At 52.6% G+C, this 22,829-nt stretch overlaps 6 protein-coding genes across 6 annotated transcripts; 3 read left to right on the top strand and 3 right to left on the bottom strand.

Annotated features, from left to right (window-relative positions):
- Positions 1-1,190: 1,190 nt before the first annotated feature.
- J4E93_001491 (uncharacterized protein) lies at positions 1,191-6,265 on the bottom strand (the record flags this gene model as incomplete). Its single annotated transcript, XM_049339442.1, has 3 exons — positions 1,191-4,211; positions 4,680-6,166; positions 6,214-6,265. 3 exons carry the CDS (start codon positions 6,263-6,265, stop codon positions 1,191-1,193), a joined length of 4,560 nt encoding a protein of 1,519 aa, XP_049203399.1.
- Positions 6,266-6,875: 610 nt separating this feature from the next.
- Positions 6,876-10,491, top strand: J4E93_001490 (uncharacterized protein; the record flags this gene model as incomplete). Its single annotated transcript, XM_049339441.1, has 2 exons — positions 6,876-7,319; positions 7,369-10,491. 2 exons carry the CDS (start codon positions 6,876-6,878, stop codon positions 10,489-10,491), a joined length of 3,567 nt encoding a protein of 1,188 aa, XP_049203398.1.
- A 3,194-nt stretch (positions 10,492-13,685) lies between these two features.
- Positions 13,686-14,810, top strand: J4E93_001489 (uncharacterized protein; the record flags this gene model as incomplete). Its single annotated transcript, XM_049339440.1, has 4 exons — positions 13,686-13,800; positions 13,866-13,903; positions 13,960-14,428; positions 14,488-14,810. 4 exons carry the CDS (start codon positions 13,686-13,688, stop codon positions 14,808-14,810), a joined length of 945 nt encoding a protein of 314 aa, XP_049203397.1.
- A 1,239-nt stretch (positions 14,811-16,049) lies between these two features.
- Positions 16,050-17,558, bottom strand: J4E93_001488 (uncharacterized protein; the record flags this gene model as incomplete). Its single annotated transcript, XM_049339439.1, has 1 exon — positions 16,050-17,558. One exon carries the CDS (start codon positions 17,556-17,558, stop codon positions 16,050-16,052), a length of 1,509 nt encoding a protein of 502 aa, XP_049203396.1.
- A 786-nt stretch (positions 17,559-18,344) lies between these two features.
- On the bottom strand, positions 18,345-20,522 carry J4E93_001487 (uncharacterized protein; the record flags this gene model as incomplete). The annotated part of the gene is made up of 3 exons (XM_049339438.1): positions 18,345-20,364; positions 20,413-20,452; positions 20,510-20,522. The coding sequence occupies 3 exons, from the start codon at positions 20,520-20,522 to the stop codon at positions 18,345-18,347; spliced, it is 2,073 nt and encodes a 690-aa protein (XP_049203395.1).
- A 202-nt stretch (positions 20,523-20,724) lies between these two features.
- J4E93_001486 (uncharacterized protein) lies at positions 20,725-21,729 on the top strand (the record flags this gene model as incomplete). Its single annotated transcript, XM_049339437.1, has 1 exon — positions 20,725-21,729. One exon carries the CDS (start codon positions 20,725-20,727, stop codon positions 21,727-21,729), a length of 1,005 nt encoding a protein of 334 aa, XP_049203394.1.
- Between the last annotated feature and the right edge of the window lie 1,100 nt (positions 21,730-22,829).

Below are 22,829 nucleotides of genomic sequence, written 5' to 3'. Positions count from 1 at the left end.
ACTACACGAATACTTCTTCGATAATCTCAATGACTGGTATCATCATGAATCTCGGACCCATCGCATGGAATGGTTTTGCAACACAGATTCTCACCAGTCTTTCGTGGACAAAAGCGACTTCTTAGAGCACATGCATGCAGTCCATTTACAGCCTCTTGATGAGACACAGCTTTTGAGCTTGCAACGCGGATTTCAGCGCCCATCCAATGCTGTTTCGGGGACATGCACATTATGTGGCCAGCACGCGAACAAATTGAAGCATCATCTCGCACGACACCTTGAGCAACTCGCACTGTTTGCGATACCTGCAACGGACTACATGGATGATTTGGAGGAGAACGAAACGTCATCCAACGCCGCGCTGCAAAACGTAATGGTACGGTCCAGCCTAGGCTCAACGAAGGTAGCTTCAGATCCTTCGGGGCATGGCTCTGGTTCAGAAGTTTCATTCGGTAGCCGCAGTAGCCTTAGTCGTCTCAGTCGTAGAGTGCATCGTGCACAGGCTTCGGTGGACAATCAATACACGAACAAAGACGAGGAATCGGCATTGGCTTCGAGCGAGGTTATCCCGGAGAAGGCAGATACTTCATGGGATCAGATCACATCAGAGATCAAAGACGCTCGGATTGAAATGTACAGCGAACAGGAGCCGGACATTGCTCCGATCTTACAGCCACACAAGGAATGGCACTTCACGCCCCAGTGGCACCCACACGATGTACAAGAATCCCTTCCTGACAGCACCAGGGGTAGAAGGCAGTATGATTCCGATGATCAGAGGACACACCGACGAAACGACCGATTTCCGCTCGGTGTTCGAAATCAACAGCCTTCAACACCTGGACCAAGTAACAAACCCGGAAAGCAAAGTCAGACTCCATCAAGAAGAAGCAAGAGCCAGGGTTTTCACCAGTCTCAAGAACAAGATGCGGAATCGCAAGAACGTTTGGATAGGCAAAGACGGAGGGCGCGAAACGCATCAACGAAGGCGCTTCGCAAGGGAAAGCGTGGTTCTGGTCTTTAACCAGCGTATGCTACGTTTCCACATCAATACATGTCTCGCTTCCCATTCAATCAGTCTTTGCAACACCCTTCATGGAGGCGAAGTAACGTCGGTTAGATTACAGGCGTACAGCATTTTTTGTAATTTTACAGTAGTATACAAAGCAGCCCCTCAGCTATGTCCACAACTACACCCCACCCTGCTGCGAAACAACACCCTTACACCTCCCACAAATCTCCTCCTTCTCCTCCTTAACAAACCGCCAACACCTCGGGCACTTCTGCCCACTAGGCGGATGTACTAGCACCTTCGCCTTCCCCAACACCCCCGCATCACTCGAAAGCGCTTCCTCCTCCCACCACTGCGACCGCTGCTTCAACGTATCAGAATCCTCCGCCGTGAACACATTGTTCGCAAAAAACGACCCTGTTGGTGTCCAAAATTGAAGATCGCTGATAACAAAGAGGCCAGCGAGCTGAGTTTCGAGATCCGTTGGCGTGAGGAATGTAGGCTGCATACATTTCGTGAACTCAGCGTAGAAAATCTCCGCGTTGGTCGACTTTGGTAGGTAAACCGTCGCTGCGCTCTCGAGACTTGAACCAATCGTCTTCTCAGCACGGAGGCGCTCTTGTGCGATCTTGATGGCTGCGCCTAGTGTACTAGTTGTCTCGCTCATAGACTCTAGACTAGCAGATTCAGACGCCGCGAGCGCGGGAAGAGGCGACCAAACCGCGCGTGCAGGATGGGCACTCTTCTCCTTGAGCTCTGCAGGGACATGATCCCAGACCTCTTCAACAAGCAGCGGACAGACTGGAGCAAGCATCTGCAATAGCTCGTAGAAAATGAGACCCAAAACGCGCTGAAGTGTCTCGCAGTCCTTTGTATCGCCAGTGTACACGCGATCTTTGAGTGTTTCGAAGTAAAACGCGCTCAGGTCCATGGAAATGTACTTGTTTATGGCGTTGACACCTTTGAAGAACTCGTATTTGCCGAAGTGGTTGTGCACTTCTGCGCTGACCTGCACCAGTCGGTGGACAGCGAGGCGGTCAGTGAGTTCGCTGAATTCGGCGATGGTGGGCGTGAGCTCGTTGAAGGAGGTGAAGGGTGGTGGGCATGACGGGAGCGAGAAGATGCCCAGGAGCCATTTGAAGGTGACGCGGTATTTGTGGAGGGCTTGGTTTACGGACATGAGAACGGGCTGTCCGATCGTCACGTCGCGTGTGTAGTCGCTGCTTGCGGCCCAGAGGCGGAGAGCATCGGCGCCCATGGCATCGTATGTTGGTGTGTGCTTGGTGGCTGGGTCTTGCTTAACGCCTTTTTGTTTCTTCCGCTTGACGGGTGGGAGGAGTTCACCGGACATAATTTGCGATGGAGAGATGACGTTGCCGAGAGATTTGCTCATCTTGCGGCCGTCCGAGTCGAGCGTGAAGCCATGGGTGATCAGAGTCTTGTATGGTGCTTTGACGGTCTCTGTTGAGTATGGTTGGGTAGCGACGTGGGTAAGGAGTGATGACTGAAACCAGCCGCGGTGTTGATCAGTGCCTTCTAAGTATACATCGGCAACGGGCTGATCCTTTTGTTCTGGAAGAAGTTTCCAGCTGGTACCACTGTCGAACCAGACGTCCATGGTATCTCTACCGCGTACGTATGTTCCGGTCAGATGCTTCGGCTTCCAAGCTGGATCATCCTGCGCGTCCGTCCACCAGGCGTTGATACCACGTTCTTTGATTACCTCGATGATATGGTCGATGGTCTCAGAGTCCATGGTCGCTTTTAGTATGTCGCCCTCGACCTTGTACAGGGCGGGGATAGGGACACCCCAAGCACGTTGTCGCGAGATACACCATTGGCTGCGTCCCTGAATAAAGCTCTCTAGACGACTTCTACCAGTCTCAGGCATGAAGTTAACGTCGGCGATTGCTTTCATCGACGCGTCCTTGATACTTTCTACGTTGGCGAACCACTGTTCAGTAGCGCGCGTGATGACAGGTTCCTTCGTTCTCCAGTCGATGGGATACTTGTGGCGGTAATTCTGCTTGCCTCGAAGCATATCCAACTTTTGAAGATAGTTGCACACGGCGTTGCTACCCGACTTCTTGATATCAGCAACAGGGAGACCTTCCAGAAGCTCGGGCTGTTCCGGAAACGCGTCCTTGGTGAAAGCACCAGCATCATCTATGGGAGCAAAAGCTGGAACGTTGAGCGCCATGCAGACGTTGTAGTCGTCCATACCGTGTCCAGGAGCGAGATGAACCAGTCCAGTACCTGAGGAGTCGGTGACAAAGTCCGCATGGATAATCGACTGTAGTCCGGTTGCCTTTTGGAACGGATTCTCGTACTGAGCTTGACCGGCGAGATCTGCGCCACGCACGTCTGCGATCACTACTTCGAGCTTCCGCTCAATAATCTTCTCGTACTCCGCTACCCGTGAAGCTGCGACCAGGATCAGTTCGCCATCCTTCTCAGCATCCTTGACTACGCAGTATTGCATGTCCTTGTGAACCGCGATCGCCTTGTTCGCGGGCAGAGTCCAGGGTGTGGTCGTCCAGATGACTACGCTAACTTCACGGTCTACCTCCTTCAAAGCCCCGTTCTGTAAAGCCTCCGAAAGATGTACTGGATATCGCACAAACGCAGCTAAGCTCTTGTGACCCTCATCGTACTCCAACTCGGCTTCCGCAAGCGCTGTTCTCGAACTCGGGCTCCAGTAGACGGGCTTGAACTGCCTGTAAATCAAGCCCTTCTCAAACATGCTCTTGAACACTTCCAGCTGTCTGATCTCGAAGCCTCGCTCCATGGTCTGATACGCGTTGTCCCAGTCACCCATGACAGCCCATTCCTTGAAGCCGCGCTTCTGTTCTTCAATCGTCCGAGTCGCCAGTTCGCGCGCAGCGTCACGAACGCTTACAGGGTCGGCTTGCGCCGCATCCTTCTTTTGCGCCTGCAGAGCCTTGATCTCGATGGGCAGACCATGGCAGTCCCAGCCAGGTATATATGACACCTTCTTCCCTTGCCCGACCTGGTGCCTGCATATGATGTCCTTGGTGATCTTATTCAATGCATGCCCAATGTGCAATGGTCCATTGGCGTATGGCGGTCCATCATGCAAAGTAAAGGTCTCCTTTGGCGCATTGCCTTCCGCCTCGCCATTCTGTCCATTCAACCGCTTCTCCAGGTGTCCATAACGTACAACGCGTTCGGGGCTCGCCTGCCACGAATACAGGTCATCGGTGCATCGTCGTAGGTAGGTTGGGTTCGTTGACGCTAATGGTCGCGGCGGAAAGCTAGATTTTGGCAGTCGGAGGGTGTTTGACCATGATGCGCGGAGGATGCGTGTTGGGGTTAGCATAATAGCATCATGGGCGGGCGAATCGGCGGGGAAGCAGTGTTGGAGATCCAATATTTTTGGATCGACAGTTGGAGTCGGTGATGGTTCGGCTGGTCCCGGTGATAACGCGGAGATAGTCTCGTGTTCTGTGCTAAGTACTCAACACGGCTGTCGAGATGATAAGTTTGAGAAGCAGTACTGTGTGATAAACAGTTGCTGCATTTGATTATATAGTTATGGAGTTACCATAGTAGCTTTCATGTGTCCGGCCTCACCAAAACGCATTCCATCCCTGCGGGCACCAGCAGCCGCAATCATATCGTATCAATACACGGTCAACGAGCTCACAGCTCCGTTCTTCAGCACTTCAAACACCATGCCCGGAAATCCAAACAGCTCAACATTGCCAACATCCGCAGCACCCTCCATCAAGACACTACCGGCATTCGCAAACTTGCTCTTCTTTCCCGAACTCTCTTCCCATCCTCCAAGAAGCTCGCAGCTACTACCAGGGCTGTCGCCCCAGCCTCTGTTCAGGGCCATGCCGCGTTGCTGTAATCTCTCTTGCTCTTCATTGTCGTAGTATGGCTTGAATACTTCCTTCAGCCGGCCTGAAATGTCTCCAAAGCCCATCTCCGAACTGAGCGGGTCGCGGTACATGGTTGATGGGACGTGCTCGAGCGTCCATCTGCTTCGTCTGTGCCGATTAAATTGGTACGAGCCAGGCACGTTACCGTGGAATATGATCTTGATTGCAGTGAGGTGATTTAGGGGTTGCGCGCTGAGCTCCCCTTGCGCATGTAGTTCCGACTCGTGTCTCTCAGCAGTGGGAGAAGGTGGGGAGATCTGCGTAGGTTGAGAGATGAGAATGTCAAAGCCATGATGGTAGTAATTATAGAAGTGCTCAGCCGCTGCAATTTCTCGCTCTTGAGCTTCCAGTGCGGCCTCATCATCATCTTCCCAAGCATCTTCGTCGTCGCTTCTGACCACCGAGCCGTGGTCTGAATCATCATCTGGGGTGAGCCCACCAGGCGAGAGGTCTGACGCGTCGCTCGTCCTCCGATCTTTGTGTATTGATAGGCGATGATCGTTCTTGCGGTAGATGGAGTCTGGGGCACCAAGCTCCATGATTAAATCCTGAGGCGTTGTCTCACTCAGGATGATCCAGAATGGAGGACTGGAGCGCCTGACGAGCTCTATCCTACCCTCTCCGTGTACCTTGACCGTCTCGATCTCGTCTGGGCCGCCATCCTTTGCTTTGCCTAGGGCCAAGGACCTCGGATTCGGGGGTATTGCTGTGAACAATGTTCCACGGGCTTTCTGCCACGACTCGCCGTTGAAGACCGCCATGGATGTTGCAGACCCAGTAGCTGATGAGGACAGAAGCGAGATGAAGTCCTTCTTTGGAGAGTAGGCGGAGTGTTGAACCGGGAAGTTGAACGCTATTCCCGGATACGATAGGTTGTATGTGCCGCTCGCATTTGGGTCTTCGGATCTCGGGGGTATGTACTCTCCGCCATAGGTCGGTCCCAGCAGCTTGTCGTAGACATGGCGAAATCTCGGGCCTGATACGCCGCCTGAGAAACCTCCCTCACCAGGCTTGTACACGTCGATGTCCTTGTATACCAACTTGGCCTTTGCGAAATCGAGCACTTCGATGAGGCGCAGGCGCTGGTCGGGGCCGTCGAACTGTAGCCGCAGGCCGTTGTCGGGGAGAACGACTTGTACGGGTGATGATATGGGTCGTAGTTCGTCGTGGTAGAGTTGGAAGCGTGGGAAGGCCTTGACTTCGGCTTTGATCGTTGGCAGGACCTCGTGTAGGGAGCAACCGAGGGCTGTGTCTCAGTCAGCTTGGTAACTGGGGAAGATGGTCGCAACGGACTCATGAAGCCTACACTGCGCCCAGGCTGTAGCTGCATGATGCCGTCTTCCATGGTGAGTATATGGCAAGCGTATGAGTGGAGTAAGTTATCGCAGTGTGTTTGTCAATCGATGTGCTGCCTAGCTCGTAGATAGCAGGGAGCTCATAGGCGCGTGCTGTGTCCACGAGGACAAGGCGCCGGGTCTATCCGTGCAGCTCCAAACACAAGAATAAAGACCAACGAAGCCGATGTAAAGCGATACAATGATCGATGTTGTGACAACGTTCTAATCAATGAAGTACCGACCACAACACGATCGCGGTGAATGAGGGGTGGCGGGGCAGACGCGCAGGCAGGTAGTAGGGCTGACTAGGAGCTTCAACGGTTTGCACAGGATGAAGCTAATGATATATCATTTGAATGTATTGCATCGACTCAGTGATCAAGGTATAAAGAGATAATGTATGCGGAGATATGGATGGAGATGTGCATGCATGCATGCTGCATTGACGTAGCGCGCCGTGTTCGCGATGGCTGATAGGATGTGGTCTGTGCTCCCGGGCTAAGCAGGATCCCTGCATGAACGTGTTTACTGACTGTTTACTTTGGTGCAGGTTCCGCAACACCAGACGCATGTCACCCTAACCCGCATATCCGCCTTCACGACTCCCCAAACGCCGCCATGTCTGGACTCCCGCGGCCAGGACCACCGGTCAAGCGGAATACCACGAGCATGCGACCCCCCACGACGCGCCCGCCCCATCTGGCGCGTGGCCGTTCAGCGACACCCGCCATGGACGGCCGCTCATCGAGAGCCGAATCAGTAGCTTCCTCGGCGCGAGCTCCACGGTCATCGCCCTTAAAGCGCAAGATAGACTTCGAAAGCGAGGGAGGAGAAGAGACAAACATCAACGTTGTCGTCCGGTGTAGAGGGCGCAATGACCGCGAAGTGCGCGAAAACAGCGGCGTCGTGGTGTCGACCAACGGGATCAGGGGCACAGCTGTAGACCTGTCCATGGGTCCGAGTGCGCTGAGCAACAAGACATATCAGTTCGATAAGGTCTTTTCTCCGGCAGCCGACCAGGCCATGATGTATGACGAAGTTGTTGCGCCCATTTTGGATGAAGTGAGTTGGAACGAGAGGGTGGTGTTTACCTCCGCTAATGGACATCTAGGTCGTCGACGGCTTCAACTGCACAATCTTCGCATACGGTCAGACCGGCACAGGAAAGACCTACACCATGACTGGTGACATTTCCAACGTCCTCCCTCTGCCAGACGCCGCCGGCATCATTCCACGCGTCCTGTACGCGCTCTTCCAACGCCTCGAGACCGACGAGATCGAGAACTCGGTCAAATGCTCCTTCATTGAACTTTACAACGAAGAACTTCGCGATTTGCTTTCACCAGACGACGCGACAAAGCTGAAGATCTACGACGACAACAGCAAGAAGGGCTCTACCACCACCATGGTTCAGGGTATGGAGGAGTGCCATCTCAAGACTGCTGCCGAGGGTATCACAATGCTGCGCAACGGCAGCCACAAGCGACAAGTAGCTGCGACCAAGTGCAACGACCTCAGTTCGCGAAGTCATACCGTCTTTACCATTACCGTCTACATCAAGCGAACAACAGAAGATGGTCAGGAATACCTGAGCGCCGGAAAGCTCAACCTCGTCGATCTTGCGGGTAGTGAGAACATCCAGCGCAGTGGTGCTGAGAACAAGCGCGCAGCAGAGGCTGGTCTTATCAACAAGAGTTTGCTAACACTGGGTCGCGTTATCAACGCACTCGTCGAACGCAGCTCGCATATCCCGTACCGAGAGTCAAAACTCACCCGCCTGCTCCAAGACTCGTTGGGTGGTCGAACAAAGACTTGCATCATTGCGACTTTGTCGCCAGCGAAGAGCAACCTCGAAGAGACGATATCCACCCTCGACTACGCATTCCGCGCGAAGAATATTCGCAACAAGCCGCAAATGAACCAGGCCATCAACAAGAAGACCCTGCTCAAGGAATACACCGCCGAAATCGAGAAGCTAAAGAGCGAATTAATAGCGACCCGACAGCGCAACGGTGTCTATCTTACACAGGAGAATTACGAGGAGATCACAACAGTCAGCGAATCGAGACGAATCCTTAGCGAGGAACAACGTGACCGCCTTGAGACCATGGAGGTCAACCTGCGCAACAAGGTGGAGGATCTGTTCAAACTCACGACAAACTTCCAGACCTTGAAGAAAGACAACGAACAAACTCAACTAGCTTTGGAAGGCACCAAAGGTATCCTAGAGAAGACGGAAATTGTGCTGGAGCACACGCGCCAAAACCTTACCGAAGAGGCGGAACTGCGAAAGGCGCATCAGAAGACTGAGCAAGAGCTCGCAGAAGTTGGGAAAGAGATGATTTCAACACTCGGCAAGACCACATCAGCTATCGACGGTTTACGGTCGAAGATTCGACGGAAATCAGAACTCCAATCGCAGAACCGACGGAATTGGAATTCCTCCCAAACCCAGGTTGTCGATACTACCCGCATAGTTGAGGATCGGATAGAGGAGCTTCAGCAACAGCAAGAACAGCTGATGAACGCAATTTCGGAACGTATGCAAGCTTTTGTCAGGGATGAGCTTGAGCAGCTCGGCGCCTCGCAGTCCTTCTTACAGGAGAAGATGGAGGCATACCAGACTTCAGAGCAAGAGGTCAACGGACAGACGGCTCAGGCGCGCGACCACATGAATGAAGTCCTGGAGGAGATCAGGACTCTTCGAGAAGACGTCAAGACGAAGATTGGCGCAGGCCTCGATGAGCTCTCAGCAGCGGCGGAGACAATCTCTGCGAACATCATTACAGAACTCGACGCCTTCCACACGCAAGTCCACGCATCCTATGCGGGGCTAGGTCGCGACTTTAAGACCACCTTTGATGATCTAGTCAAGGATCTGAACGACCAGCAAATCGAGAACGAGCGACTACACCAACAGGTCGTAGAGGCCAACGCAGCCTTGGTCGAGGCGAACAAGACATCTCAGGGCCAACTTGAGAAGGTCGTGAACGAGGAGAAACAGAAGTCGGCCGAAGACCGCCAACAACTGCTCTCGCAACTTACCGCCATCATCAACGCAAACGCCGACGCGCAAGAGAAGAGGTTAGACCAGAAGCTCTCGGTTGTACGAGAGGAGATGAATGCCGCCAACGCTGCGTTCGAGACGAAGCAAGATGCTTATGCTGATGGCGTTATTGCATGGTCAGATAAGTCTAGAGACATACTGGCGGGTGTATCCAAGTCAAGAGATGCCGTCAAGACCAAGATCAAATCAGATTTTGCAGCCGCCACCCAGCATTCCACTTCGATCAAAGACACGACCACATCCGTCCACGAGAGCACGGTCAAGACTGTCGAAGCTCAGATGGCACACCTGGACACTCAGCTTCAATCCCTGGATGACATCGTAGCCCGCATCCGCGAACAGAACAACACCCACCACACCGCCCATACAGCATCGTTGGCTGCTTTGTCGTCAACAGTGGCAGCTTCATACTCTAGCATCGGTGATCATCTATCCACTTCATTCGATCGCGTTCAGTCTCTCGAATCGGACATGTCAGCACAAGCAAACACACTGAAGGAAACTCTACCAGCGCTTGCTGCAGATGCGGACATTCGTGCACCACTGCACGAGCTTCGCGAGGTCGTCGGGTCCCAGAACCTGATCGAATACAACCCCACCGGCGAAACACCCCAGCGCGTCTCCTACACCATTCCTTCCACCCTCCCACGCACCGAAGCACACGAGAACATACTATCTCGTCTTCGAGACCGCCCCGCACCCGTCGACACCACCACACGCAGCCCTTCAAAACAACCCATCTTCGACGATGCCACAGGAACGCTCAACCTCTCTTCTCCAACCGACATATTCGCCGACACGAGCAAGAAGCCCATTTTCTCGCACTCCATCAGTGCGCACGCCCACACCATCTCGCACCTCCCCACAGGCAACCCTTCTTCCCTGCGCGAGCTAGATGTTAACGTGGTGGCGCAGGAAGCTCATACCCAGCCACTTCCCCATCTCGCATCCCAGTCTTCTTGCGATTCGCTGAACGGCGGCCCTCCGAATAAGAAGGCGCGAACGAATGGCGATGATACAAGTAAGCTTCCGATGAAGAAAATGACGAGGAAAACGGTTGGTGTTGCTGGCGACCGCGGTGACAGGGAGAATATTACGAATTTCGGTAATAGCGTTGGCCCGGGTCTTGCGGCTGGGCGGAAGTTGAGGAGTCATGGGAGTGGGTAGATGCTGGGATTGTGGTGGTGGTGTATCGTTTTGGCGTTTTACCCCCGTGTTGGGCCTTTTTGCATAGTCACGGCGTTTGATGTGAACAGCGGCACATCTGTCTTGTCTACTTGTTCTTCTTCTGCTGGCGTTTGGACACTGGGTTCAAAAGGCTGGGCATACATAGGCGTAATGACATCCCGAACTTCTTACCCTCATCATGGTTCCTGGTCACCCTGCAATACGTTTACCGAATCTTTGGATCCGCGCGGGTGAAAACAATCCGGCCCTGTTTGTGACACAGTCACTATGCCGTGAGCTCACTTTCTACCCCGATCACTTTGTTTTGCGCTCGAGGTTGAGATTTTCAATGTCTAGATATACAAATTCTCCTGTCAACATCCTGATACCTTACAAAGCCAGCCAGACAGCTAGCGATACACTCGCGAAAGCTCCCATTATCGCCCGAGAAGACGAGAATCCATGCACAGCAGCGCCCAGTTCCGAATGCAACCAGCACTTGCGGTCTGACCTCTGGTCGACTGAGGCAAGATTGAAACTATTGAGGGGGTAAGGTGTATTGCCACAATCACCCTCATCAGCACTCCAACAGCTGTACCCAAACCAGTTCAGCAAGTTTTGGTCATCGTTAGGATCGAGTTCGGAGCAGTCTTCCCCTCCGTAGATGGTAGCCATCATATTTGCGAGATGGCCCTCCTTCCATATGTCGTCATAAGCCTGCACTACATGGTGGCGGTATAGGACCCGAGAGTAATTTGCTGATCTGTCGTACTTGTCCGCGTTGAGAAGCGTCCAGTATATACCCGCTTGTTCGTTACCAAACCTGTTAGAACCGAGGTTCCATGTCTGGTTCACAAAGCCTTGCGTGGCGTTTCCACCAAAGAGGTCTGCAAGACTGAAACAGTGAGGGACGATGGGAATACTACTCGTAGTGAAGGTCAAGGCGTCGCGGGAGTCGTAGTAGTTACACGTGTCGTCGTGGCCATCCTTGAAGAAACGGAGTGTCAGGTTCTGACTGTCGAACGGTTAGTTGACTTGTGACGATACATGGGGAGGACACAAACTTGTACGGGCTCAATTCTTCCCCATCTGCGTTCTGGGATCTTTGTGCATGTGCGTGGAATGGGGAGGAAAGTATGGCTAGCAACGCCGATCTGTTGATGACTTGGAAGAGCTGCATTGGAAATGCTGAAGCAGGAGGTTTAGGGAGTCTCCAAAACAGCAAGAATTATCAAGTCTGGATGAGGTTCTGAACGATTCCGATCTCAGTAGATGCGAGCGTGGGGGGCGGTCAGTGTGTTTGTACTCCATCTCAAGACGGCGCTGCATAATAAGGCCATCCGCTTCTTGCCAAGAGTAAGGCATACTCATGGGACACTTCGTCATGTGTCACAAGGCGGCTTGTTCCATCTGAGGGATTCGTTGTTCGGGCAATCTCCACCGGCTATTCGGATTGAACGGAACGTTGTTCGTCCCCTCGATCGCAACTCGTAGGATGATCAGCTCTCATCACACCGTCGTCATTTCCTTCCCTTGGCCTGACAAAGGATTTGTGTCCGCTTTATCCGTATTGCTGGATCATAACAGCGCACATAACCTTACCTAGCACTGCGACGTTGCGGCGGGGTTGGGTGGCACGGTTGGTCGCCTAACCATTGTCTGTATTTGGTGTTTGTGTTTGCCAAGACCCCAGACGGGGCGTTCCGGGGCGCCTTAGGTACCCCATGTACCCCACGTGCCCCAAGGCGGCAGCTAGGAGTAACTGCCATCATGCAAAAATACTTTGATTCAACGTCCTCGCTCTACCTTGTCTACAGACCCACTAATCTTCTCCTCCAGGGCGTATTCTGCGGGTACACAACATCACCTTTGCGCGGTTTCATTTGTCAAAATGTGTCGGGCGTTAAACGTATTGCCGATTGAGCCTCACGGTGTTGCGGCTAAACAAGAGATGGGACATCACACGGTGAACAGTGCAGAGATGAACTCTTTACGTAGCACGATGACAGCGACATAGTTGAAGGACACGTAGCTATGCAGGACTAAGGAAAGAGCCATTCATTGAAGGTTCTATGTGCAAGTACCTGGATAATTTTTGCCGGAATGGACCCTCCACAAGCTTGCCTGTATAAGATTTCGGTGTAGGCTTCACTCCCTCGAAAAGCAGTTGTACACGCTACCTCCAGTCCAGAGTGGGGTTCCCTCGCAATACCCCTTGCAGATCTGGCCGACCCTGTCCCCGGACTGTTCAGTCATGTAGCAGTCGTCCTCGCATTGTGCCCCTAAGACGCATCGGATCAACCCGTGTTGCTTGAACAACCAAAGGCTACATTGTTGTTACTTACCGGTCTGGTATGGTCCACCATTGGTGTCACTAGTGTCGCCGTCCTCGCAGGAGGGGATGTCGTTCTGTCGTTTGGTCGAAAGCGCAAGAGCGCTCGTAAGAAGAACACTGATCATAGCAATGGAGAGCTTCATGGCGCCTTCTTGTGGTCGGAGGTGGTTGGATTTGTTCTGGAAAGACGAAGTGGAATTGATGAGATGGGTGTTGCTGTATGTTGTGTTGTCAGGCGAGGCGGGTTATAACTATCACCGCGGACTTGGCAATGCAACCTCAGCCACGACCCAGCTCCTTTCCATCGGAGCTTCCGGACTCATCGCAGGGCGTTTCTATGTCACCATGTCGTAATGACCAACTTAGGCCCAACTCTCCAACAGTTTAGCAGCCGTCACGAGGCCGAATAGCCGCATAAACGACATCCTTCAGGTCGCCTTTCAGGCAGGTCAAGACCTCTGTATTCACCAGTGTCTTAGAAGGATCAAATATACAGCGGGCCTGTAGCGGATTAGGCGTCATCAACTTCGTCGGTGGTCAGTTCAACACTCGCCAATGCTGGTCTTGGGCGTAAGCCGGAACTTCCCTCGATGTGGGCAAAGTATTGCCAACATTTTGGGGGCTGAACAAACGCTGCTCACGGGGTCTTGATTTGCTACTTCGTTCAAGGCATGATACGATGACATGCCGATTTTCCGGGCTGATGTGGTATCGCTCCACGTCTCATAGCTGACAGCCTTGGAAGTAATAATCTTGCGAGACTATGTAGATATAAAGACGTACTCGTTGGAGCTCAACTGCCATCAAACACGCCGAACTCTCCATTCCTCGAGAACACATCTTTCCTGCCAATTCCAACATGTCACAACTCCTTACTGTCATCGGTCTTTTCAGCGATGCCCTGACTACGACTGGGTTCTTCCAAGGCCTCGTCCCAGAGAGCACAGCAGATGGTGCAACCATCAGGATCAAAGGTACATCATGTCAATGCACATTGCTTTCTCCAATATAACCGCTAACACATCCTTCACCCTTATAGCCGGTTTGCCCGATCTAGGCAACGACGGTGACAGTCTTGTGAGTATCATACCCTAGTATGGACCGTTTAGATGCGGATGCTAATGGTATGATAGTCTGGCTCAATCAACAAAGTCTACTCCTACTCCCAAGCGAACGGATACCAGGGCCAGGCTGACGGCTGTGACATTGGTAACGGTGGAATCTGCGACGTCATAATAGATGCGGGTGTTCCGGGCCAACGAGCTGTCTACGTCAGCGTCTCAAACAACAACGACGCAACCTGCATCGCTTGGATCACTGTACAGCAGCGTGATGGCACGTTCCCCGGTGCATGGACTGGCGACATTGGAGCAGCATGTGGCCAATCCTGGTATGAACAGATTGAGGTAGCGGGGAAACAACCTGACGGCAGCGACTACGTCCCCAGGTGCACCTGGCTGGATGCTGATCACACCAACGACATACCTAGTGCTGCTCTGAAGTTCGATGTCACAGCGTACGGCGAGAACGTGAACGAAACCGCGGATGCCAACGCAGGATGCGACTACACAATCTATGGGGAAGACAACGGACCCCTCGCCGGTAAGCTATCACCCTTTATACTTGCCGTACTAGAACGTCTATCTAACGTCCAAACTCAGGTAAACCTGGTGCCAAGCGAAGCACCCCAGAGCGATCACAGTGGATGACCGAAGCACTTGTCGTTTCCCACATTGCAAGTCACTCGGCGAAGGGACTTTGCGATTCTGCCACGTCTTTGGGACCAGACTTTGTTGATATCCATGGCAACTTCTGCGACATGGGTTCCAAGACTCTCACGCCGCTCTGCTCCTCGAAGGATGTTGATGGGTGTGTGGAGCTAGACGAGGACGAGAAGGCTGTGGTGAAGCGCATGAGCGTTGCGAAGCGTACTGCGAGCGTCAAGCACAAGAGCTACAAGAAGATCTCCAAATGGGGATTCTAGACGACATTTGCCTATACGATCTCGTAAGAGGAGGTTTACGCACAGCCGCAGAGTATATACTCAATTACGCTCATTACCAATGACAATTTTGACTTTTACAATCGATCCCACCAGTGTCGCAAGTGACAAGGTCATGTTTTGCCGTCTCTGAGTTCCTGTTGCACGCCTTGCATGAGTATGCGATAGGACAGATGGGGTTAACTGTCGCGCAGAAGACATGTGGCTGTATCGCATCATGTGCTGCCGGGTCGCAGTTTCCAAGATTGAGTCCTCTGGCGTGTGGTCATCCGAGTAGCCAAAGAAAAGGCCGCCACTCGTCATGAGCGTGAACTAGGATGCCGAAAGCCCTTGGAGCGGACGAATGCTCTCGGAAATTTCGATGTCGAGACAAAAAAAGAAGGATTCCGGGAGCTAGGTATTTAAAGTTGTCCCCCTTCCGCCTGCCGCTGCTTCCGTGCAGGGACTTGGTGCGCTAGCCGCTCGCAGCGATCACCTGGGCTTCCCTCCCGAGGTCGCCTCACGAACTCGAGAAGCTTCGGAGAATCGGTGATGAGGCTGGCCGCGGGCAATGTTGGGCACAGCCTGGGTATCGACAAAACCTTAAATCATTACGCGTACCATACCTACCCACTATAGTTTCCACGAAGAACCTTGAAAGCTTCCATCGCTAATGTCACAATTTGCGTACCCAGGTGCAAGTACCTTGGCTGTCAACTGCCGAAACAAAGGAATACTGTTATAAACACCATTCTTTTTGGACGACGCCCGAGATAATTCTTTTTTGTAAAGAAAAGCAAGTATTAGACGAAATGACGTTTACTAGATTAAACTTAGCATCTAGGTATGCGGTTTTCGCTTCGAGATTCATCACTAGCTGGACGACATCTCTCGTACATCCAGGTACCATCAGCACATCATGAAGCCATATTTCCATCGTTGGTTAAGCTTACCTGCAAGCAACGAAGACGCAGCGGCGGCGACCATCTTATATATTGCCCTCTTCTGACTCAGAGTGCGATGCATACTTTAGTTCTTCCATCTCGTCCTATGGTACTGCGGTGGCGACGCGAACGAGCAACTCACAACTTCCGAATTCCATATAAACCCATCCAATCAGATCCTCTCGAAAAAAGAGAAGTATCGTCAACACAAGAGCTTACCATGAACTCGTCAGATGTCTATTCCGTACTTTCCCAAACCCTAGATATACAAATAACACCATCATGCATTCACCCTCTATCAACTATCGAAAAACTCACTCTCCTTATCCATCAAAGCATCCAGCTCATGCTCCTTCAAGCCCACCAAATCCATCTTAAAATGCCAATTATGCCACCCAATCTGGCGCTCATACCTCCCAATATACCCCTTGACCAGCTCCCTCCAAGACTCCTTGCCCAAATCCGCTAATCGTTCATCCCTCATATCCACAACCTCCGTCTTCCCAGGCGGCGAACCCTCCACAAACTTCACCCTCTCCACACCCCCAAACGCCTCTTTCATTATCCTAACCACCATAGCAACATCCGCCTTCGGAATCCCCTCAATATCAATAACAAGTTCCCGCAAATGCAATTCCTGGGCAAGAGCTCTCAACTGGCACCGCCAAAACAGCGGTAACCCAGTCCCGCCATTCGGCTGCGGCGGCTCTAAGAACTCGAAAATCGCATCGGCGGCTAACCAGCGCACGCAATGCAGAAGAGCATTCTTCCCGAAATGGAAGGCCAAGCGTTTAATGTGGGGACGATAAGTCGGGCCGCATTGCCAGAGGAAGTTTGTCGTTCCGCTGAGGCCGAAATGGAAAGTCGTGCTGCGCATGATGTATGGGCGCATCGTGTCGTGAATGCCGCGTGAGATGCGTAGTAAGGTTGATAAACTGATGGCTCTTTCGGATGCTCGGGCACAGTTCCTGCGCGCGTCGTTGGTGAGGTCGTAGTCTCGAGTAAGTCCGGCGGCGGTCATGAGAATCATTTCTTGGAGTTCAGTGGGTAGGCGTTGGAATTGGTGGAAGAGAGGCTGGATAGGTACTGTGTCTCGTTTGGAGGGTGGTGGGCCAAGTGCTTGGGAGCGGACGCGGAAGACGTAGTCGGCTGTGTTGGCAACGCAGTGGCTACTCCGCCCTGGCAAGCGGGCAGCGAGGTGTCGAAAGTAGAGTCTGTTGAAGTAGTCGCGTGCTGAGAGCCACCCTGAACCAAAGCGGATGACGAGGTTGTAGTAGCTGTTTGATGAGCCGGATATGGCTTCCGGTGACGGCCATGCCTCCTCTTTCTTGCCCTCCGCGAGCTTCATCTCACTGCTGAGTAAAGCCATGCTCCTGCTCTTGATATCGCGTTCCAATTCTCTTGTCCTGCCGTTTATGCTGTCCTTCTGCGGTCCAAAAAGCTTAATAGCAACCGTCTTCCTATAGTCCGTGAAACTCGAATCCGTCAAAATACAAGTTACACTTCTACCCAACTCCAGATTTTCGTTGTATTCAGGCTCAGAAGGTAGTAGGCTGAGTTTTCCTTGAAAGAAATTACTCGATTCGTGGCTCAAATGCCATCGTTTCAAATGTTCCAAGAACGATTTTCGCCGCTGCTCCTGAAACGAGAATTTGCTTGATGGGTTGCGTGGAGATTTAGTTGTCTGCGAGGTAAGAGGAGGTTTAGGGGTCTTGAAATCGGCCGAGGTTGTCAGAGTGGACGGTGCTGGCTCCGTCGTCGGTGTTTTTGGGACACTAGTGTCGCAGGTGATGCTTCCGCGAGTCATAGTTTTGGTAAGTGAACCGTGACGAACAACCACCTAGACCTTAATTGAGCGGTGTGTTGATCTGGTGAGCTGCTGTGGGAGTAGTGAAAGAAACTGTGTCAGATATCTGGTGATAGTTCCAGGTTTGGTTCAAGCTAGTTTGTCGTGTAACGTATTCCCGCTGGTTCCCGTTTTGCAGTGTAACAGGGTCTTGATTAGAACGAAGCGCACGTTCAACCATGTAATTTTACAAAACGTTTGCTTTTTCTGGCAAGAGAGTTCGCTGATAGATACAGGACGTAGGATCGCGATTACGTCGGTTGAGTTGCCTGGCTTTTGGTCTTTGGAAAGGCAAGAGCGCCGGTACTGGCAACAATGGCTCAGCGAATGGACAAAGGTTTGGTAGAACTGTCAGGCGAGAGCAAACCGGCAGGCTGGGGAGTTAAGGCCGTAGCCCATGGACCCTGTGATGCGCACAGGCAAGCTCCAGCACGCCAATATCATTTAGGTGATGCACCTTTGCGTAACCGTGCATGAAAGCGGGCGCGTCTTGGCATATGCAGACTAGTCGCTTGACCGATGTTAGACGACACGCGACTACCCCAGGTGTTCTTACCAAATAACATCCGATCGTATTTGAGACATCATGATCAGCTTTGCAGATGCTGTTATGCGTCCGCAGACATAATGGGGATTGACGGGGTACAAAATGTGAGAATGGTAAATATCATATCGAAGGTGGCGATAATGCCGGGTATCTTTCCGAAAGTACACACAAGAAACTTCATCCAGCTATTCGCTGTGCAATCAGGCTCTTCCCTCTAAAAAGCCCGCAGCTCTTTCCAAGAGCCCGTTGAAGCCCTTTACATTGGCCAGAAGGCCGCCACTTCGAGAAGTGACGTCATTGCCAACCATTTGGAGCAGCATGGGAAGGGCAATATTGGGGCCCTCCTCTTCCCTCCCTTCTTTGCGTGCCTTTTTCCGACCGTTCTTTATTGCAGCCTCAATTTCGAACATGTCATCACTGAGGGTATTTCTGGCATCTACCTCGGCCTTTTCGGCGTTGTATCGTGCTTGGACGTCGTCCGTTTCGATAGCAATCTCTTGTCTGCTGTCCTGGAGACTGAGGATCTCCCTACGAAGCTCAGCATTATCGCGTTTGAACAGCTTGATCTTCTTGAAATTGGTGCTCAAGAGATCGTTCGCGTCCTGCAAGTCGAGCAACTTCTCGTTGAGGCTCTCCTTGAAAGAGAGCGAGAGATTGATCTCACTTCGAAATTCCTTGCGACGGGTGGAGTCTTGTGAAGCTTGTAGCTTTTCGGCCATACGGCTCAAGCGGTGGTCAATGGTTTCTTCTAAGATGGTACGCGTGGTGTCTGCGACTGTGATGCCTCTGACGGCAGAGCCCTTGATGCGCATGACAGAGATGGTATGCTTAGGTCCCAAGAACTTTTGACGCTTCCGAGGCGGTTTCTCTGACGTAGGTTTGGCGCGTTGTGTCTGCTTGGGAGACGGGTTTCTCGTTCTGGGTCGTAGAGTGAGTTCTGCCTCTTCGGGCTCCGGCTCGTCGTACACGTCCGACTCTTCATTCGCACTGGAAATTTCGACAGCGTCCTGATTCCGGGGTGTAGGTTTGGGGGAGTGTATAGATGCTTGTTCATGGTCAGGGGAGACATCGTCAACAACCTTGTCCACCTCTTCCGGTGTTGGCTCCTCGCTGTTTGTAACTTCTGGCTCGCGTACAGCTGGCGCTGCTTGAGGTTCGCGTTCCTGGACTGCGACTTGTTTTCTGGGTCTGCCGCGCTTGGCAGGCTTCGTCGCCGTGTTTGCGGGGACCTCATCCTCCTTGGGTTCCTCCACTACCCGGCGCGGTCTTCCTCGTTTGGCTGGCTGCGGCGGAGTGACTTGCTCTTCAGACTGTTGCTCTTTCAGTTGCTGTGGTGTCGCACCATTCGCTACCGGTGTTTGGTGAGTCGGTGTCGGTTGGCCGAGTGAGGAGAGCTCGTCTGCGTCCATTTCAACATCTTCTTCTGCAGTCCGCTGCGGCCGTGGTTCGCTCCCGACCACCCGCGGTGTAGATCCATTGAGCTGCGGCGATAGCTCATCTTCGCTCTCTTGGTCCACTGAAGCTGCGGCTGGTGTCTCGAGAATGGCGCCGAGTTGTGAAGCAGACGAAGTTCTGGGTTGGCCGTTTGGAAGTACGCTGGGTGTAGCCGGGCCAGGGTCCGTAGAACGCGATCGCCGTAGTGTTGACCGCCGCGATACAGCTGACGCTTGCTCAACACCCCCGGTGGCAGGCGTCTTTTGGCGGGCACTGACAGGTGTTGCGCGCGTTTGTGACGATACTTGTGGGGGCGTTCGTTTGATGACTGTAGATTTGGCGAAGACCGTCTCGCGTGCAGTACTGGCGCCCTCGTCCAATATGGAAAGCTCGTCTGGTACGTTGTCTTGTTCCTCGCGTATGGGTAGAACCGTCCCAACGACCCTCCTGCTTTGTTCGACAGAGCGCACGGCATCCTCTCGGTCAGGACTTAGCTCATCCTCTGCCGCGTCGTCTGCGCCTGGTTGCGCATTTGGTGAGCCCCGCTTCCTCTTGCCCAACTGAGGGGTTACCGTCTTTTCTTTTGGTGTAGCTTTCCGCTTGGATGCAGTACTACGCTGAACCGACGCGCTTCTCTGCCGTTGTGCCGAGCCATTTGCGCTCCTGGGTGTCTTCTGGGCTGGTGTTCGTCGCGGTGATGGTTGGGGTGGGAGAGAGGGTTGTTTGGTCGGTTGCGAACTGAGAGCGCCGAAGTTGAAGCCGAAAGACGCCTGCACAGATGAAGGCCTGCCGTAGTCAGCGTTTGCGTGTCTCAGGAGTTCTCGAGTGTCTTACCCAGCACCGCGCACGCGCTGTTGTCGATGTTCGCGGCGATCTAAAGGCTTGTAAGTATATAATTCGGATTATGAATCCTTTAACAGAACGAACATACCGACTGGCGCCATAACAATGTATGTCGTAACAATTCCCCGAGTTGATGTCGTCGCCGTCGCGTAATCGAGTCGTTGTTATGCCCGGGCGCATCTGAGGCCAACGCGCTAAGACATGATCGGGTGCTCGGACCCCCGACCCATGTTCACTGTCCCCGCAACTTGGGAACTTTCACCTGCTCACCTCGCGAATACGAATCTATACACCGACGCAACTATGGGCTGGCTCTGGGGAAGCGGAAATAGTTCAGGCGGGCAAGACCAACTCGACCCATCTCTGCGCGACTTCCTCAAAAAAGAGGCGCCCACTGGCCCGAAACCTTCATTACCCTCCGCTCCCAAAGAAAAGCCCGCCGAATCGCCAACACCCACACAAGCGCAAGCGCAAACACAGACCGATCCCGAGAAGCCATATGTGCCACCGCAATCGCAATTCCAAGATGGCCGATACGCCGACCTCTGGAAGACCTACACCCCACAGGACGTTGTCAACAACCGCGGAAAGTCGGAACAAGACAAGTTACGAGACCTCGTAGACGCCTACAACGATCGCAAAGCCTCAATTGGACGAGTCGCCATGGAGAACTGTGCCCTTGAATACATGAACCAATTCGAGTGTTTCCAGAATCCCAAATCATGGTGGTCAGCAGGAACCATGTGCATCGGCGAGTCGCGCAAGTTCAACCGCTGCTACGACATACAGTCAAAGTTCTTGAAGGCGTTAGGATACATGACCATGGACGAGCGGTCGCCAGAAGAAGACGAGCGGATACAAATGCACGCGGACAAACTCTACCAGCGCATGATACAACAGGAGGAGGAAATGGAGAAGGCCAAGGCAGAGGGACGACCAGTGCCCAAATTCGAAAGCATATTGTCGAAACGGAATGTCGCGGAAGCCATGAGCGGCGTTTCATCATCGGGAAAACCAGCTGTGCCGCTAGCTGAGATTGGCAAATCGAGCAGCAGCCTGGACGATGCCGATGTGTGGAAGCAGATCAAGCCGGAAGTACGGGAAGAGTACCAAAAGAAGCTGGAGAGTTTGTCACCAGAAGAGCGCGAGATCGAGAGAATGGCTATAGTTGGTGAGATTAGGGCGCAAACTGGTGTGGCAAAGCAGCTGGAACAGACATTCATCGAAGAGCGGGTAGCTCGTATGAAGAGGAAGGAAGCTGGTCAAGCGACGATTGGCGACACAATCAAGACATTATGGGGATGGTGACCACTGTTGAGAGGTGTAAGTAGATTCTGTTTCGATGACGTGTACGATCAATTCATGATACAAGATAACAGCAGCCGTATCGCGAACGCATCCGCGCACATTGTTCGTTCATACTCACAGTGCACAGCCCGTCGCAAGATACTTGCCTTACGCATTAATAATGCGACAGTCTCCACTCTCACAATGCCGCGACACAGCTATAGATTCGCTAGCTCATACTTCCCACCACCGGGGCACCAGAGCCACCAACCGGAAGCTGCACACCCCCCCCAGTTTAGGAATCTCGAACCCCTTGCTTCGAAACTTCCACAACGATGCAGCCTTACTCTGACCGCAAAGACACTTCCGAAATGCCATTTAGCATATCGGACACGGTCCTCGTCCTCACCCTCGTCTTCCTCCACATCTTTATCTTCTGCTTTGCATTTGAAATATCGCGTTGGTCGAGGAGCAGAAGAATCGATTACGAAATGGCAGTGGCCGATCATCAACCGCTTCGTGTTGAAGTCGATAGGTGGCTGGTCGTCCCTGCTCAAGACGAGCCAGTACCTGAATATTCCGCACTTAACTCGAGCCCGCCTCCGCCCTATATCAAAGATGTCGATCTGGATGTCTTTGTTGTTGAGGTGGATGAATAGGACGATGAGGCTGTTGTGGTTGAAGATTGGCGTACCCCACTAGAGTGGCTACGATTCTTGTCGCATTCTACGGAATGAAAAGTGGGCTAGGAATATACATTGCCTCATGAGGTACTTGATTGTCAACTTTTAGTAACGTGTATGCAGCAACATAGATGCGAATTCTAGTCATCCATGGTGACCCAATATCGCAACCATGGTTCACCAACCTCAAAATCGTCCCAAAGTTTACTGTACCAATTCACCATCTGCTCTTATTATTGTATAAAATTTCTGCATATCGAAGCCACTACTTGCTAAATCGTCTGTATCACAATTTGCAACGATGGGGTTCTTCTTCACTATTCGGCCGTCTAGGCCATGCATCGACTCCAGTATAAACTCGATCAAAGAAAGCACAACATCTGCAACGCAATCATCTACGCAAGCAGAATCGAGCGCCTCGCCAGCCAGGTCCCCCAC

Source organism: Alternaria ventricosa (genome assembly GCF_023758065.1).
Source record: "Alternaria ventricosa strain BMP 2768 chromosome Unknown scaffold_2, whole genome shotgun sequence".
In the NCBI taxonomy this organism is placed as follows: Eukaryota; Fungi; Ascomycota; class Dothideomycetes; order Pleosporales; family Pleosporaceae; genus Alternaria; species Alternaria ventricosa.
The sequence above is the reverse complement of the archived record's forward strand: the minus strand, read 5'-3'. Positions and strand labels throughout refer to the sequence as shown.